The sequence below is a fragment of the Acinonyx jubatus genome, chromosome E3 (genome assembly GCF_027475565.1).
Source record: "Acinonyx jubatus isolate Ajub_Pintada_27869175 chromosome E3, VMU_Ajub_asm_v1.0, whole genome shotgun sequence".
In the NCBI taxonomy this organism is placed as follows: domain Eukaryota; kingdom Metazoa; phylum Chordata; class Mammalia; order Carnivora; family Felidae; genus Acinonyx; species Acinonyx jubatus.
The window spans coordinates 23,472,244-23,491,752 of record NC_069398.1 but is presented as its reverse complement, the minus strand read 5'-3'; the positions used below and the strand labels follow the sequence as shown (position 1 = coordinate 23,491,752).

General features: G+C 42.2%; 1 protein-coding gene across 5 annotated transcripts in view; it reads left to right on the top strand.

Moving 5' to 3' along the window:
• Window positions 1–19,509, top strand: part of AUTS2 (activator of transcription and developmental regulator AUTS2) — a 1,109,507-nt gene that overhangs the window by 271,132 nt on the left and 818,866 nt on the right. For all 5 annotated transcript variants that reach the window (XM_027042413.2, XM_027042410.2, XM_053213848.1 and 2 more), the window contains exon 2: window positions 2,952–3,164. In XM_027042413.2, the coding sequence (XP_026898214.1) occupies window positions 2,952–3,164 (213 nt within the window). The remainder of the gene's footprint in view (window positions 1–2,951; window positions 3,165–19,509) is intronic.

The window sequence follows — 19,509 nt, the reverse complement described above, 5'->3', positions numbered from 1 at the left end:
TTGGAACTAAGATGATTGTACTTGCTGCTGCTAAGACTTCGGCAGGTCTCTTACAAGCTAATGTCACGGCATGGGGTCCATTTGCTCTGTGTAGCTATTCTGTGGTGCGGTGAGAATGCCTTGATTAATATGCTACATGAAAATAAAATGGATTTGGAAAAAATTATACCATACTCTCATAAATATTAATTCACATTTGTATGGAATTGCACGTAATTTTCAATATACTTTGGAGCACCTTCCGTATGAAAGGAGATTTGGTCTCCAAAGAGAATGGCATAATTTTTTAAAAAGTGCAGTTGATACATTATTAAGTATCATTTGTTTATTAATCTGATACTCTACATGCATATAATGTGGGCAGTAGGTGGGTTGTGTGACAAAGAGAGGAGTGTTTTTTTTTTTTTTTAACCCCGTGGGGAGTTGCTACATTACTCTTAGCAGAAATAGTACAACTGAGCACATTGCTTAGAAGCAGTCCACGATGCAACTCACCTGGCTGCTTCTGCTAGCATTGCGTCATTCCTGAGTATCTTTTCATGATAACTGACTGTTTTGGTTGCATGGGATGTTAAACACAGCGTAGTTTGAGCTGAGCAGATGTCTGACATAGCTGACTGTGGTAGTGGACGCTGGAGAAAGGAATAAATACAGCAGACATTTATTGAACACTTACCATGTGTTAGGCATAGTGTACAAGGTTCTGAGACTGTGGAATCAATGCCCATGTGATCACTTCGATCCCAACTTGTCCCCTAAACACTGACCACCACATCCTCGTTGGCCCGGAGAGCTGCCTCTTCAATGGCAGAGGGTAAATCATCTGCACTGACAGCAGCTAGAAGTTAGACCAGAAGCCACTCATTTGCCTTATGAGATTGGTATTTTTGATGTCTTCTTGCTCCAGGGATAAGGCCTTTTACCCCTTCTGGGGTTTCTTGCTGTTTGCTGTGATCTTGTTTCAGCGATGCCTGCTAGGTTCCTTGGTTCCCTGTTTCAGTGAACTTTTCTAGTTTGCTTCACTCTGTGGTAGTGCCAGCTTGGGGTGTTGTTAACTCACTGTTGTGGCTTAATAGGTTTGGATAGTTTAACCAGTTGTCTCACTTATTTATCTAGCAAACATGAACATATATACCACCTGTTATTTGCCTGACTCTCTATGTGAAGCATTGGGGTTACTGAGATGAATGGTAACTTAGTCTGTGCCCTGATTCTTTTAAGGGGTCATGCTGCCAGCTGCCTCAGGGCCTTGGCATAAGCTGTTCTCTCTGCTCAGACTTTCAGAACTAGGTCAAATGGTAGTCATCTCCTCAGCACCAACCCACTCTGCTGGATGAGACCATTTCCCCCAATTTTAGCTCCTTTTTTCTTTCCTATAGAGCAGATAGTTCAGTTTGCAGTGAAATATTTGTGTGATTTGATTAGTATTTGTCCCTAAATTTTAAGCTCCATGAGGTGGGGATTTTTTCCACACAGGATTGTTTACCCAGTGCCTCTGGGACAATGCTAAGTTTGTACTTGGTATGGACTGGGTGCACACAGAATACTTGTTGAATGTGTGATGGCTTGAGAACAGCACTTTGCATTATAAGAAAGGTCTTCCTGAATGGGCAGCCCTGGTAAGAGTCCTTTAGGAAAGGGGTGTGTGTGTGGACAGCAGGGCTTTGAGGCAGATGTAAAGGTCCCAGGTTCCGTACTTATTAGTATCAGCCTTGGCTGATCTGGGGAAAGAGCTTGAGGAACAGCGTGTATGTCAAATGGGCAGTGCTGGATATTGGGAAGCAGTAGGATAGAGAACTCCCCAGGGACTGAAGACTGTAAAGGAGGAGAGAGGGGGAAGGGGTAGGGGAGGTGGGAGAAGGGAAGGGGAAGAGAGAGAGAGAGGTATTTTTAAGGAGAAGGTAAAGGGAAACTTCCTTTTTAGTTATTGTTTGTTTTAACGTACATTTGTTTAGGACCGCGGAAACAATTTATTTGTATAGGAGGTGAGGCTCCATGAAGGAGCATTGTTGTGTAAATAGGATCATGTCTACTCATTTACAAGTGACTGAGTGCTAACTCTCTTTTAATTTCAGTGCTTAATGTGTACAACATTTCTTAGGGTTCAAAGGACATTCACTCGTCCTACCAGTGGAGTACTTCAAGTGTCCTAAGGAATAATGGCGGTGTCAGGCCGTGGACCCAGGTCTTTTAGTATTTCAGTAGATTCTGAGCTGTCTGCAGGCCCAGAGCTCACTAGATCTCATAGCCTCAAATGCTCGCCTCTAGGCTCTACAGATGCTGCCTCCTATTCCAGGACATCCATTACCCTTCTCCTACCCTTTCTACCCGCCCCGCCCAACCACACACAACAATAAATGAAAAGTTGCTGTAGATCTTGGTGATGATATTGTTGTTACATTTTGCAGAGAACTGGGAATTAAGGATGCTCACAGGAACTTGTGGTAAAAATATATAATGCATTGAGGAAACATTTTAATCATATGAATTGATAGTTTCTTTCTTGCTGGCTCATGTCCACCTGGCCTGGTATAGTCGGTCTTTTTTTTTTTTTTTTTATCACGCATGCACTTGGTACTTCTTTTCTGAAACATAATTGACGTACCTACTTGGAAAGTGAGTGTATTGAGCCTCCTCGGGGAATGTCATTGTGTGCTGGACCTAGCTGAGAATCACACTGAAAGCCACTAAGCAGTGAAATCACTTTTAATGGACAGATGCTTTGTGCTTTGTTGACTTTTCTGCCCAACCAGAATAGAAAGGATCTATTTGTGGTGGCATTAGGGATTCAGAAAAATTGAGAGCCATGTTTCTCAGTTTTAGGTATTCTCATATCCTGCTTTCCTGCTTTCTCCTCTCCCTTCTTATAACCCCATTTAGCCTGTGTTTTGGATGTGACCTTAGACACCTGTGTAACCATCATTTCCCTTTCCTTCTCTTCTTTTCTATAGAAAGATGTAGCACTTAAGCCTCAGGAACGTGTGGAGAAACGCCAGACCCCTCTGACCAAGAAGAAACGAGAAGCACTTACTAACGGCCTGGCCTTTCATTCTAAGAAGAGTAGACTCAGCCACCCACATCATTACAGCTCAGACCGAGAGAATGACCGCAACCTCTGCCAGCACCTTGGGAAGAGGAAGAAGATGCCGAAGGGACTCAGACAGGTGAGGAAGTTGGGTTTGTCCTGTTCTGTGGCTAGAAGATCCCTGCTTCAGATACCTGCCCCTCTGTGGTTCTTCCTGACAGGTGGAGAAGACGTCCTCGTTGGGCTGCTGGAGGGTTGCCCCTCAGAGTTGTGTAAACAAACCAAGCTCAGAGTTTTTATTACTTTTGAAACTTCAGCGTTGGTATCCTTGTCGTCAGATGTGTTCACTGCAACAAAGCTTGATGCTGGTGCTACTGGTGTGTGGGGCAGACTGGCTGGCAGGGCAGAGATCTTCATAATTGGGACCAATGGAACGGGCATGTGTGATCACATACATTGTGGATTTCAAGGTTCTGAGGTGTTAAAAATGTTTGTCCACACGCAGGCAGTGCCTTGCATCAGATTTCTGCTTTCCAGAGCAGCTCAAGTATTGTGGCATGTGGGAGAGCAGTGGCGAAGAAACGAAATTGCCTTTCAGTTCTTCAGCTGTTCTCATAGTCCATAATTCAGGACTGTCTTTGTGATCTGCTGATTGTATGAAAGTCTGGTGATAGGGCCTACTGGTCTGTTAATAATTAGGTTTCAGTGATCCACAAGAAAATACAGCTCTTGGCATTTGGGGAGCCTTTCTGCCTGTGGAAATCCCCACATGAGATAGATTAATAATGAGAAACGAAGCTGTTTATAGCAATTTTTTCTGCACAAATCCAGAGGCTTTAGTGCCAGCTGAGTTACCTGTGTCCTGGGTGTGTTTTGTTTGTTTTTGGCGGGACCACTGGGTGGGATTGACTATCACTTGAAGGAAGCAGAGGAAGGGAATGTGGTTCACAGAGCAGGTGCTGCTAATTAGAAGGCAAACAGGTAATTTCCAGTTTGCAGATGTTTCTTTGCAGAGGGAGAAATCCGGGATCTTATAAAACAGTGGTTCCAAAGCTTCACAGATCATTAGAATCATATTATGAGTGTTAGTAAACACACACTTCTGGCCCCTCCTTAGGACCTAATCTCTAGGGGGCAAGGCACAGAACTTGGTGGTCTTAGAAATTTCCTATTTGATAACGGCCAGGCCAGTTTGGAAATCATTCTTCTAAAGCATCAAGAGTGAATTTTTGGTGGTGATTTTTAGTGAAAAGATTGGAAAGAGCAAAAGGCTCAATATGATGTAGCCTCTGCAATTAGACCTGGGGTCACAGTTCAGCCTGATGGGTAATGAGAGAGGTATATTGCCGAGAAAACATCTAAAGTGATGGATGTCAGTCAGCGTGGACGCAGAAGGATCTCAGGGAAGCGTCCCCACATCTGACACACAGGGAATGTTTTCTGAAGGCACATATGTGTCCTGAAATGAAATGCCAGAATGGTGTTGTAATAGTGACTGTTAACACTTACCTGATGCATACCATGTTACAGTCATTAACAAGGGAGTATGATCTGTCATTCTCACAATGACCCCGGGTAGTGGGTGATAAGATGTTTACTTTCCAGATGGGGAAACTGGATCTCAAAGAGGTAAAGTGACTTATCTCAGGGCTCTCACAATGAGATATGAGCCAGGGTTTAGACCCAGATTTCTTTGTATTGCTCTATTTTCCCTTCTGCCTCCTTTGTTTGAGATTAGGATTGTGCATGAAGAGAAAGAGAACTCCAGGTCACAGGTTGGAGGGGGTCTTACAAGTATTTCTAGGAACTATGTGAGTAGTTAAGTCATAGGGAGTGACTTTGGTTATAGAAATGGTGTATGAAGGCATAAGAAGAAACATGATAAACTACCAAGTTCAGAGGGCAGAGAAAGAGCTGGAAAGCTTGAACGCAACCACATTTGTATAAAGATTTCTTTTTTTTATTTTAAAAATAATTGTTTGTGGAAAGAGTGGAGTGAGGGAGGAAGGGCTAGGGTCTATAAAAGGTGATATTCCTGTGGTATATGTGGCTCCCAACCCCCACGCTTCTCTGGATGAGGTATGTGAGAAAGGTCATTCTTCCCACTGGAGAGAGGCTGCATTGTGACCACTACCACTCCCCCAGGCCCTCCCTCCCAACAGGGTTGGAGGAAGGCTTCCTACCTTCCAGACAAGAAACCAATTTAATCCTGAGTCTACAGTAAACTCTGGTTCCTCATCCTTGACTCTCTAATCCCAGACTTCATTTGACTTTTCCACTCTCTGTGCTCAAAATTCTTTCTGCCTTGTCCTCGTGTGATCATCAAAGAAGGCCAGGACTTGTATGTCTCAGATTCAGGTAGCTTTTGGTTCTAATGGTCATCCTTCTGGTACAAAATGGCACTTGAAATCAAAGCTATCCTTCTTTTAGGCAAAATATTTGAAAAGCAATTATTTTGACTCACTGCTTATGAATCATGGAGAAGGAAAGAGTGAATCGTACCTTTCTGGTCAATGTAAGAGTTTTCAAAACAAGTGGTGTTTTTCTTATCTTCAGTGTTGATGCCAAAATATACTCCCCAAATCGAGTGTTGTGTTTCTAGTAGGAAGGGAAGCAGAGGTTGATAACTGAAATAAAGCTCTAATACTTTTCAATTGTAGTCTTCCTAGAATCACATGTACTATTTTGAAACCTTGAACAAATCGCTGTGTGTTGCTGGAAGGTGAGGGGTTTGGCCTAGGTGATTTCTCAAGCTCCTCTCTCTGAGTTCCATGGTTCTTTAAATTGATGAACAACACAGAGACACATAATGTTTTCAAGGTCTATAAAGGAAGACTGCAGGAGGTCTGAGTGTATTTCAGTTCGGAGTCTCTAGTTGATAATTGTGTGAAGACATTTAAAAGAGAAAAGTAGGAGGCAGAGGCATGGCTACGTGTGTGTTGCCCAGACAGGTGCTCTCTGTTGTGTGATCATTGGTAAAAGATGACACACACAGGTGCTTAAGGGCCACAGCACATGCTCAAAAGCTTGTGCTAACGGTACTGGACGTTGCTTTCCTGTTGTGCTAAATGCATGGACACATCACAGTTACTTTTTCCCTTGCCTTTGCCTCCTACCAGATAAAGTAGCTGAATCTGACCATCTTAACTGGGAGGGGGCCTTGAGATGAGAATGTCCTTGAGGAGAATTTCAAAATTAATGGATTGTTGCTTAGTGCCTCTTACTGAGGGAGTTATAATCGGAAGAACTACAGAGGAAAGAGGGCCGTAGGAGGTGAGAATTTTGTCTTTATTTTTGACTTGGTGAGAGTGGATTAGGTTTGCATCTTATTAGGAAATGGTACTTCCTGAGCAGGCACCTTAATGCACAGCTTTCCTGTAATTATGGGAAGATGTTACTCCTTCATGGAGAGGAAATAATAACATTTTTTTTTTTTCTGAGAATCCGTTGAAGGCAACTAATCTTTTTACCAGGAGAGTGCAATTATATACTTTTATAAGAGAGATGCATAGTTCTAAAATCAAGCTGTTTTTTCCTTCTCTTGCCTGATTATGAAACCTCAATTCTTGTGGTATTTTCTCATACTGGGAAAAGAAAGCTTTTTAACTGGCACTTAACCACCCCAGTGGAACTAACTTGTTGGATTATGTTGTTAAGTATAAATACATACTCACGTAGAGGAGGCTGCGCTGGCAGCTGTCTTTTAAAATGGCTGCACCTTTTTATATGGCAGGTTTGAACATTCTCCTTAATTTCCAAAGGGGGTTTTAAAAAGGAAAAGAGGAATAAATTAACTTTTACAAAAGAATGCACGTCTTTCTGACCCCCGAGCCTTATATATATCCTGCACAGAACTATTTGCTCATGATGGGAACATTCAGACATTATATTTAAACAGTTTTAGCTTTTAATTTTTAACTAGTACTTTTAAAAAAGTACTAGTAAAGATGTGTGGTAGAGTTTTTGTCCCCCTCTTTACTTAGTCTTGGGACTGGGAAACCAGAACAGAGGCTGCCCAGGTTGTCTGTGTAAGGAGCCTGATTCTCTACCTGCCAGACTAAGTCACAGTGAAACTGCTAAGGGACGCAATGAAGTGACCCACGGCCAAACCCTCTAGCCAACTTAGGACTTCCTCAGAAGCATTTTTGGAAAATGTAACTCTTCCCAGTGCGTTGAATTTTCTTGCGGTATATCTCACTTCTAGACCACAGGAGAGGATTTAAAATTTTACTACTTTGTAGTTGAAAACACAGAGAGCAAAGGAGTTTTAAAAATAGAGAGGCAATGAGGAAAAGTTAATGGGAGTTAGGAGAACTCTCAGATTTGGCTCAGAATCAGTGTTCCTGAACTTCCATTTAGTCCATTAGCCTGCCTTTTCTCTCTCTAGTAGGAACTGAACCAGAGGAAAGAGGCTTAAATGAACTAGGAGGAATTTTTAGGCCATATGAACTCTTACAACAAACAGATACCAGAATGGATCATCAAAATAAACCACAGAGTCTCCCTCCTAACTGAATTTCAGTTTCTAAAAAGGCATTCAGCTAAGGATGGGATTTCTGAGACAAAGAGGCAACCTACTGAGATTGCTTCTCGCCACAGGAGGATACCATTTGAGAGGGAAGTAAAGGGATTTGGGAATATTTCAGGAGCCTAGTAGGTAGACTCTAACTTTGCTGATGAGAATGGCTTGTGTGGTTTAAAAATCTTTATACAAGTTGATATGGGTGCTTGTAAGGAGTAGAAGTTGGGTCCTCTCTTTGAGAATCTAGTATGGTGGAATCAGACTATGTGGAGAATTTAGAGCTGACACTGTAGATACCAAAAATGTATTCTGATGTCTAGGAAGAAGAGGGACTGATCCCGCTGCCGAGTCTTTAAAGTTAGAGCTGTTGTGGTTGCATCTGCTTTTTGTATTGCCTTTGCATGTTGGCCTTATGTGGAATCAAGTGGCTGTGTTGGTGGCACAGAAGGGCCCAGGTGACCGAGCCATCAGCCGTGCTTCCATCCATCTTGCTAGAGAGGTCTGTCTCTGCCCATGCTCGGTCCCGATGAGAGTGTTCACTATCGGAAGCTGATCCTTTATTTCAGTGTGACTGACTCAGGTTGTGTGACGACTGCTTTGTGACATTGTTACTAGTAGAAATTAACTTGCAAAGGAGGATTTATAACGTGCAACTTTGATTAAACAGATCCAGTTCAAGTCCTATTTCGGAAGACGGCTAATTAGTTTTGGGTAGAAATCCAGCCTGAAATCACACAGGTATTTATCCAGCTTGACTCAAGAGCCTACAGATTTCTGGAAATCAGAACATTTGAAACACTAATGCAATTAGGGATTATACTTTGGTAATGAAAAGACCTGTGAACCTCGTGAGGTCCTCTTTCATAAATACATTCGTTATAGTGGTTAAATGACTGGAGGTACATTGAGCTAGTGTCAAGACATTGAGCTGCAGTTAAACCGTTTTTATTTCATACTTGGGACTTTCATGTTCAGTGTGTTCTTGGAATTTCGTTTGCTTTTTTCAAAAATTGTGTTGTCACATGAAGGTTACAAACTGAGATAGTAAATAAAATCCTCTGTTTTTCCTGCTGATGAATTTAAGTTGCACATTATTTTTTTCCCCTTTGCTTAAACTACAGAAAGAGGAATAAAAACAGCTAATAAAAGGTTGGGAGGAGAAAGACTGGCTTATAACTGCTCTTGGAATGTTGATTAACTCAAAATAAGGATAAGATGTCAGATTTTAATATCTTGAGGAACCTACAATCCAGGCTTGTCTCTGTTCAGAATTAGGTGTGTATTGTATTGGAGGTATTTGGAAAACATGGGACTAACACAGTAGCAAGTTACATGAATGTTTTTGTTGTTGTTTTAACTTGGGCATTTGGAGACAGCGACAGGTTTTTTTTTTTTTTTTTTTTAAGATCTAGAATTCTGGTTTTGTGTCTCCTGTCTCCTTAGCTTGTTGTCTGGGATATATTCCACCAGTCCTGGATGTTGGTAAGAGTGATAATAAGCATCATTTGACCTCAGTGAGACAGATGTTTGGAGTGATGTGGCCAGGAATAAATCTTAACCCAAGTGACATAGATAATATTTAATCAAAAATTTGGTAAAAATTGACTAAAAGAGGACATAGCACATTGACTACCACCTCATAAAACAAAACCTACAGAGAGAAGACAGGCTGAACTGGAAAAGGATCTGCATGCAATTGAAAAAATGCTTGAGTGATCCTGAGACCTATAGAAATGGCTCCATTGGAAAAAAAAAAAGAAACAATAGTCGTACTCTCTAAATCCCAGAGTACGAATATGTTATATGTGTGTATGCACGGAACTTTATTAAGGCCCATTTAAATTCTGTATGTCGTGGGGCATCTAGGTGGCTCGGTCGGTGAGTTTGGGTCTCGTGCCAGACTCTGTGCTGACAGCTCAGAGCCTGGACCTTGTTTCGGATTCTGCTTCTCCCTTTCTCTCTGCCCCTCCCCTACTCATGCCCAATCTCTCTCAAAAATAAACAAACATTAAGAAAAAAAATTTTTTTAAATCCTACATATTGTTAGAGGAGGAAGAAGGATCAAGCCAGAGAAATGGTTTTCAGCTCTGTCGACCATAAATTACTCTGGTATGGGTGATCAGAGACCGAGGGAGTGTGTTTTCCCTTTACACCACACTTCTGATAGTTGCTGGGGGCTGATAGGACTTCCTTTCTTTATTTAAGACTGCATTTTGTGTTCATTTAATTTTAAGTTTTTCCCTCTTCCGATGATACGATGTTATCCGCACGTGGCCAGATCTTAGTTGCAAAATGCGAAACAAGCCTCCATGCGTTCTGCATTCTAATCTCCGCTCACAGCCCTCCCGTCTCCACACAAGCCTGCACATGACAGGTAGTGAGTGGGAGGTGGGAGTGGGTGGGTGGCTGTGTGGTTTGCAGTGGTGGTGGTGGGGAGCCGAGCAGATGGCTGTGATAGCCACATGTTGCGAGATTCCCGTGGGAGTTGATGGTGGTGACAGGCGACTCACAATGTGCTATTTACAGTTTGGGTTTGCAGTCTTTCAGTGACATCTGAATGCTCTTTAGCAACTGCTTTCATTACTGCCTTTCGAGGAGCTGCTAATTGAAAATGAAATTGTGGGTGGGCTCTAAGGCAGGCACAGGCAGCTCTCTGTGGTAAATGTTGCCTGAGAACTGTCGGATGTCTTGATGCCCAATTTGTAATTCTTTTTCCAAGGAGGAAAAGCCAAAGGTGCATTTGAAGACTCGGTGTGTGCTCCTAGGCAGAGCTGACTGCCTCATCCTGCCCAGAGAGCCAAATGTGCACTCACTGGGCTGGAAACCCAAGCCATCTGCCCATGGCTCACCTTTGTGTGGTTCTTGTTAAATGTGAATAACTGCGTAAGGTTCTTATTTTAAGTCTGCTGACATCTTGTACTCTCTGTTAGTTTTTTGTAGGACATCATCCTTCCTTTTTCCTCTGCTCTTCTCTGTGCAGGAGAAAATGATTATCTGATCTCTTGAACCTTGAGATATTATATACAAGGTCTCACATAGAACTTGCCTTCCTATAAACCTTTTCCTATGATACCATTCTGTTGAGGGCATTTGGGGGCCTCCGGGCACAATGAGGGAAGAGGAAGGTGGTTGATTTGATTGGACTTTGCCAGTGGATGATGTTCTTGATTCTTTTATGACTGCTTCCAGCTGTGGGATTGTCATTTATACTTCATCTTCAGAGTTGTTAGCTAAAGCGTCAGTAGCATTTCTGAAATGGTAGCTTTTGTAAGTGTTGATATGCCAAATTATTTTATTGGCCATTCTGAAAATAGTTTTGCACAGAGGAATCTTGTGCTGAACAAGGAATGACCTCCCTCTTGGAAGTATTGTTAGCTATCTTTTTAATTAAATATGAAGATAGATACAATATTACCATTCTTTTTAGCTTTCCCTTGAACATTTCATTTCAGTGAATACTGTCTGAGACAGAACTGCACTAAATTCTGTGCTCTGTTTGAGTAGGACTGATATTTGCTTTTAGACAGTCCCTGAAGCTCGGGCTGTGGGGACCTGATGGCACACCTTTGCTGTGCTTAACCCTCAGTCCCACTAGACCTGCCTTACCATGGGAACCCAGCTGTTTTAATGTACTTGAGTTACTGCTGGGTCCTAATGATGTTTAAAAGAACCTATTTTTGGTATTCTAAATGATCCTAGAGCATTGCCTATTGATGCAAGTATTGATAAATTTTCTATGTCAAGCAGATATAAGAAAGTCTTGCAAGAGCTCTGGGTCTTTACCCACGTAGGGTTCTGTGCACATCCTTACCCTAGTACTCATAAACACACATGGAGAGGACACCAGAATGGCTCACAAACACGGGCAAGTCTGTCAGGGCCCACCTGGTGTCTTTTAGGAGCCCTGCCTTGTGGCCCGCTGAGACACAGCCTGCAGTCATTGGTCACAGCTCTGCAGAAGCTGCCACTTTGCCCTCGCGTCTGCCTCCAGGGACACAGATGTGGCGGGTCATTCTGTGACCGCTGCACCTGCATTTGCTCAGGAAGTGCTCGTGTCATAGGTCTTGAAATCATGTAATACAAACCTGGACAGGTCCTAATTGCTGGTGATGGTTCTGAGTGGCTGAGATTGGCTGTAATTAGATTGAGAGGCAATTAGCTGTGTGGATAGGGAACATACAGAATAATGTTTCTCGAAGGGTGGTCTTTGGACCACCTATGTCGGGACAGCTCCAGGGGTCTTGTTAGCAGACACATTCCCAGGCATCACCCCTGTGTGGAGCCAGAGTCCCTTGGGTGGGGGCCAGAATGTGGCACCAGCTTCCTCAGGTGACTCCAGTGCACGTGCTGCCAAGAATCAGACTTGCAAGTGAACTGACTTGTCCTATTGCTTATTTTTAGAAAAGGGAAAAGGAACAGTACTATGTTGTTTGCAAAACTGGTAACAAATCTTAAATTTTTAAACCACTTCTTGTGTGAAAATAATTTATCAATACTAGGATCTCTTCATGTTCTGTGTATTTATTTGCCAGTTAAGTTTTTTTTTTTTCGCAAACTGGCAAAAAGAAATATTTCTTCTAAATGCTATAGACATTATATTACAAAAAATTATGTTTTCAAAACGACTGTTTTTTAGTAGGAGTGTACTGGAATATCCCTTTGGTAGAACAATTATGTTATATTCCCTTCTCTGTAAATCTACCAGCTCCCTCAAATAATGCAGCTTTTTATACATATGGTAACGGGACATTTTTCATTCTGCATATTTCTCTGTTTTCAGCACTACATTGGTTTGTAAGTTGTGTGAGTACTCCATATTAAAAAAACTGGTGGTGTTGGGGGGCAAGTGTGAGTGAGATCTGATAATTCTGGCTATGCATTGGTGGGGGCTGAAGACCATTAACTGTTTTCTCCATTACCAAGAAAGCTTCAGTGTAATAAAATGTTATACTTGAATTTCTGGTTTGGGCTCAACAAATTCAAAGGGAAATATTTTCCTTCCTGAAACCAAACAGAATGAAGGTCCTCCGAAGAATTTTTGTTTAAGTAGCAGAACCTACACTTAGGATTTAACAGCTGCCCGAGGTGTGTCAACAGTAGGTAGTATTTGTTTTTAATGCACTGATTGTGCTCTGAGGCCAGACAGGCTGTTCCCCTGGAGCTGAGTGCCGAATGATCTACTGAGTAGTTGCTAACGAAACTGCCACCCTGTACGAGTAAGACCCCTAATAACAACTTCGGATTTTAAATAGAAGTACTGTCCTTTGGCTTCCCTGAGAAGTAATGAAGGTGATGAGAAGAGCCCCTGACGCTCAGGTGTAATATAAAGCGGGGTAACAGGCCAGCACGCATTGCTGGAAGGTTGAATGGTGCTTTTTGAAAACGAAGCAGCCCTGGTACGCTTTCCGTTAAACACGCAGAGTTCGTCCTAGAGTTCCCCTGTACAACATAGAGATAATCGCTGTCAAGCTTTTTAAAGCAGACAAGTCTATTTTCTAATTGAAAGGTGGTATAATAAAGAGTTAAGCATCCCGCTTGCAAAATTTATCGTCACCTGCTTCTCACGTCTGCATATGAAAACTCTAAATCTGTATTTGTCACGTGAACAGAGCAGGGGGCAGGATGGACAGAGGCATGGAAGGGTGCAGTCAGTCATGTGTGCCAACCGCATGGGGGTATCTGCCCCCTGCTCCCTGGGTTCCGCAGGTTGAGTGAGGAGACGCACTGACAGACCGCACTGTTTTAAGGGAAGGATGTGGGCTTGAAATAGCCTTTCCCCAGGATTCTGATCCTGCTCTTCTCCACCTCCTCTTCCAACCTCGCAGCTCATCTTTCTCTTTCCCTTCCTGCCTTTGAGCCTGCCTGCAGGCTAGACCTTCAGCTCTTTGGTTTTCATCTTCCAGACAGCATCTGGAGCCTGCTTCCCGACCCAGACAGACAGACAGACAGAATTGCATGGGAAACCACTTCGGTTTGCTCTCAAAGTTACAAGTGCCCTTTCCACCTCCCGGTTCCCTGCTCTCTTGACCGTGGTGGCCCTTTTCAGTCAACATTTATGCTTATCATCTTATCGGGTGGTTCGATAAGATGGTTCAGCGATGTTTCACTCATTGATGTTGTACTCTCTCATTAAAGGTATTTCAGGGGACATCCAGAGCCAACTAAGTGAAACATCAGCCCGTTACTGTAGGAGGAGATGTTAGGTCCTAACGAGTGTGCCCGGCTTGCTGTTCTTGTTTCTGTCCTACCCCCCTGCGCTCCATGAACACCACATTGCAGCTACGGTTGCTGTTATTTGCATGAGCCCCGGCTTTCTCCACGCTGTGCTTATGCTGTTCACCTTGTTTGGAACAGCCTTTTCCAACTGTCACATTTGTCTTTCAGCAACTGCCTCAGAGATGCTTATTGCTTGAAGCTTTTATGATTTTTTCCTTCAGAATTAAATGTATTTTTTTCAAAACTCCCACAATCCTTTGTTTATAACTAGGGTGACCCCAGAATTTCTCACCTAATATAGGACATTTCTGAGCGTGAAAGAGGACACTATTAATAATTACCTAGGAACAATAAGCACGAATCAGGACTTCCTGGAAAACTGGCTTGTGTGGTCACTCTATTTATAATTCATTCGCTTTTGACCTTTTTTCATTTTGTACTCTTAGAGTGGCTGTGTACATGTCGTCGTCCCCACCTAAACCCAAACTGTCTGAGGATATGGCTCTGTGACCCCACGAGAGGTCCAGGCTTGTGTCACATGTAGAAAGGTAAAACTCTTGAAATCCTCAGCTGTCCCTGCCTTGAAAAAACTCATGTTTCCCATTTTCATTCTTGAACCCTTTCAATGTATTCTTTATATCCCAGCCGGTGTGATCCTTTAAAAATAAGCATTGGATCATATTATTCCCAGATGTAAGTCCTCTTAATGGCTTCTCCACGTATTCAAATTAAAATTCAGTCTCCTGTGAGCTACAGCACTTGGTTTTGCAACTCCCTTTCTTCACTCCAGCACCTGTTAGCCTCTGTCTCTCACTGGCGCCTGCCCTCGGACCTTCCTTCGTCTGACACGTCAGGTTCTTTGCCACTGTGGTTACCTTACACGTGCTGTTCCCTCCACCTGAAGTGGTCTTTCCCCTGCTCTTTGCATCGTGAGCTCTTTCTCGCCCTTTGGTACTGAGCTGAAATGTCATCTGCTCAGAGAGACTCTTCCTGACCCTATTCACCCCAGGTTTTGCCTTTAGTCCTCTGTCCTTTACACCCATCCTTTTTATTTCTAACGCTTAGCATAATTTACACTTTTTTTTCCCTGTATTCTTCTTTCGTGTGTGCCTCTTCTGCTAGAATCCTGGCTCTCCTGAAAGAAAGTATTGTATCCATTTTCTCCACCCTTATGTCTGTCTGTTTGTTGGACATTGCCTGGCACCTAAGAAAGTGCTTAATAATTGAATGAAGTTTGGCATGATTACTATTTTTTTGATTGATGATGTTGCCAACCACATTCTCTTGTTGTATTCCAATGTTAATTGCTTATGGGGAAAAAAAAAGCCCATTTAACGTGACCTCTGGTTTCCCTCTTGGGGGATATGAATATAAAATGAGATACTGATCAACACATACACACCAGGCAAAAACTTATTCCAAGATATCACTGCCCTCCTGGTGGATGCTGTCTGCTCTTCTCCCATGGGCGCTATCAGCAGTCTGTCCTCCCAGTGTTGTAGCCCGTCAGGATAGCTGCACCATGGCTGGGGCAGCCAGGAAGACCTGGCCTTGGGAAACTACAGCCTTCCGCCTTTCGCAGATGATCTGAAAGCAGCCTGCCAAGCGGCAGAGACAGCTGAAGCTGGGTGGGTGTGAGGTGGAGTTTTCTGAGCACTCTTGTACATGCAAATATTTGTGTGGGGCTCTCCTTTTTTTTTTTTTTAACCATAAACTTACAAACTATTTTTAGCATCAAAGCATGAATAGCAGTCTTTGCACTATAAATTGTTGTCCCACATGCCCTCTCTCTAAAATATCTTGACTTTAGAAAACAGTTTAATTTTATGTCCTTTATAAGGTGGCTTAATTAATTCGTTCTCCACATACTTGCTTGGTCAGCAAACATTTACTGAGCATCCTTTGTGTGTGAACGTTATACCAGAGACTCTGACATAACAGAAAGGATGTGTGTACCGTGGCTGCCCCTGATGCGTGCACAGCTTGGCAGAGCCACCCGGGCCTCGTGCAGAAGTCTTAGCGTGAGGGAGGCATCTGGGTGGATAAAGTGCAGTTTGAAGGGAGACACGGTTGAGCGTCTCTTAGAGAATGGATACCTTCAGATATGTGTAGGAAGGCCCTTTGAAATGGTTTCTTTTCCACCACACTGTTTTTCTTGACCTCCTCTCTGCTTTTTTAAGAAACTTCTGAGAATAAGACTCTGTCTTACTAAAGGCATCAGTAACTATTACATGTAGTGCTGTGTTGTTTTATTAGTTGTCTTGTCTTGGGTTCTTAGTTTTACAAATACAGGCTTTGGCAGTCTCGGCTGCAATTTATTGGGAATTACCTGGCCCAGTTATTTATTATTAAATAACTATTATTAGAGAACTAGATTATCAAAATCCTAATGGATGCCCATTGTTTCCAGAACAGGTACAGTTTTTAGAAATGGATGTGCTATGGTAACAAACCCAGTTGTTACCTCTTACTCTGGGGACTCATGGTATAGGAAAGTCCTGTTTCCGTCTGGAGGTGCAGCTAATCTGTACAAAGAAGAAACCAAATATCTCTCACTTTCTGTCATTCCTGTTTACTTGGAGGTAGACAGTCATTTTTAATGCAAGTAGAGCTTCAGATATTCTAAAATATTCAAAAGGAATATTTGCATAGACACTGTGATCGTAACACTTATAGTGCAAACACTGATGGGGAGTGTACAGTGAATGATCCCAGGTATAGATTATAGATCCGTTCCCAATTTGCTAGCAAGTTATTTTTTCTTGCAAAAGATAATTTGTAAATTGCTGTTTTGGGGTTTGGAAATCCTAACTTTCTTAGCAAGTGTTAGAAATGGTGGTTTCCCAGTGAATTTTTCAAAAAACTGTTCTGTAAGGTTTACTCCTCCTCTCATGCTCCTCCCTTCTCCTTGGCATCCAGTCATTAAGTATTTCTTGACCATAATACACTCTTGTGGGCAGACATAATTTTAGGTGCGTGTCACAAACAAAATGACAGAAGTCTCTGCATGGGAGGAATTTATGTTCTGGTCCTTATAGCTACGGACAAATGCATTTAAATGTCCAACCCAGACCTTTCTTCTCAGCTTTGAGATTCGCAAACCCGGTGCTTATCACAGTTTTTTTTCCCACCTGGAACATCTGCAAGCATTTCAAACTCAACATGTGTCTCATTGACAGCTACTATAGTAGTTGCCCTCAATTTGCTCTTTCTCTTTCATTTCCTCCCTTAGTTGATGTGCGCACCATCCACTAGACATCCAAGCCATTAATCTGCTCATGCCGGAAACCTGGAAGCCCTACTCCTCTTCCTCCTCCTATCTGCACATCCTGTCGATTCATGTCCCATGTATTTCTCATCTGTTTCTCTGCATTTACCACTTTGCACCGTTTCTGTCACTGCATTGCTCAGGTCTCCCTTGTCTTGACTATATTATGACAGTAGCTTTCTACCTAGCCTCCAGTCTCGCTGTTCTGCGATCCATCCTCCAAATCCCTTCTAATGTCATTTTGACAACACGCAAATTGAATCCTGTTGCTTGCTTGAGGAGTTTTCACGGACTCTCCTTTCAAGCTCAACTTCAGCTTCTTTACATGGCGTAGAAGCGCATGCACATTTTATACCTTTCGGAACTCCCCTGGCTTCCTTTTGGTGCTCCCTGACCCTAGTGTGTACCCCTGTCACATCAGCCTTATCTGTTTTTTAAAATGTCTTCCTCCATCCACCCCTGCAAATCTGACGGTCCTTTGCCTTGGTGAGTCTGATCTTAGTTACGTGTGAGAAACACAGTCACATGAAGTCAGAAACGGCTGATTTCATCTGTGAGAATACCTATATTTTGAAAAGGACACTTTTAACTGAGAAAACTTCCAGTTAGGTAAATTTTAATGTAGTGCAGGATAAGTAAAAAGAAAAGTTTTTAAAGGATCCTGAGAGTAGACTGTGGAGTGATAGTCCAGAAGTGTTCAAAAGACAAGATTTTTTTCCATGATGATTGTTGCTGGGCACTTATATTGAGGTGGCAGTTGGGAATGACAGAAGGTTTTTTGTTCATGGAAGTGTTTGTCAGACACAGGAGTTGTAAGTCAAGGACTGCCTGTACTCAGTTCTCTGGGGCTTTTCATCTCTACAAGTGTTGACTGTGTTTCTATGTGAGTGAATTCTTTGAAGGTTCAAACCAAGGAGCAGTAGACCTTATCTGAACTTTTCATTCTCATAAGTTAATATTGAAATGAAACTTTATTGATGAAAAGGCATTTTTATTATCAATTCGTATAAACTTAGTGAAGATTTAAAAATATGATTTATATTGGCTTATTTCTAAATAAGATGCCTGAAAAAGTGACCACAGATGTGCTAAGAGGTTTATTTGAAGTAATAAACACAGTGTTGTAGTTCCTTGGCACAATTATTCCATATTTTGTCTTGGTGAGTCAAGGCACAAAGCAAGGACAATGATAATGTAGAAAACAGCCCCAAGAACTGGTCTTGCTCTGGCTTCCTTTTGTACAACTTTGGTGGAAATGCCTTTAAAAAAAAAAAAAAGCAGGCTATTTCCTTTATTATTTCTTTCCAGAGTTGCATTATTCCAGGTTAAAATAGCTCTTAGGATGCTTTTATAGCATAGGTGAACTGGTTTAGTAAAATGAAACAGTCATTTATTTTTATTTATTTATCATTGATTTTTTTTTAATGTTTATTTTGAGAGAGAGAGAGAGAGAGAGAGGGAACAAACGAGCAGGGGAGGGGCAGAGAGAGAGGGAGACACAGAATCCGAAGCAGGCTACAGGCTCTGAGCTGTCAGCACAGAGCCCGAAGAAGGACTCAAACTCATGAACTGTGAGATCATCACCTGAGCTGAAGTCGTGCTCAACTGACTGAGCCACCCAGGTACCCCGAAACAGTCATTTTTAAAATACGTCCTATTTTCCTGCCTACTTCCACATTCCTTCTGAAAGACTGCTCTCGGAGGTAAAAATACAGCTGTTGATACAAAGGCTGAGCCAAGGAATACTTTTGTCTTATACTCCTGAGGTATGGTCCTTGACTGTTCGCCTACATGACAACCTAACTCATCTTCTTTCCTTGACAACCAGGTAAAAGACCAGGGCTGTGATGCAGAGTGAGACACAAGCAGAAAGTACTGTATATTGAATACTACAGTAGTCACTTTTTCTTTGTCAGTTTAGACTACCTGGAATATTGTGTTGACATGTAGGTAACTGAGGACAAATTGCAGTTATTGATCTGAGAATTGCTCCTCAGGTTCCTCTTTCAACAATTATGGGGATCTTCATTTGGGGCAGTAGAATTATTACTTCTGGATGTCACATGTTGGCAGCCCAAAGAAGAGAATTGTCTTCATATTATTTTATGGCCATGGCTTTGAACTCGCTTAAGCAATATTTTAAGCACTACAATTAAGTACAAGAAAAGGGGTAGTTTCATTGTGAATATATTCAGTGAAGAATAGGATGTCAGTGTGTGCTGTTGTATTGTTCAGGCTATATAGATACTTTATTGGAGAAATAGCCTGAGAATCTGGAGTCTTGGGTTGTAGATTCTGCCTTGGTACTGACACATTGTCTGTCCTTCACTGAATTTTTGGCTGTCTTTGTTTGACCCTCGGTTTCTGTGGTTGAACCAGAATGCATATGGAGGGATGCTTCTAATATTGGGGAGCTATGACATGTGTGAAGAAGTTATATATGCTGGAATGCTTAGAACTCCCTTTCCCTTAAAAATG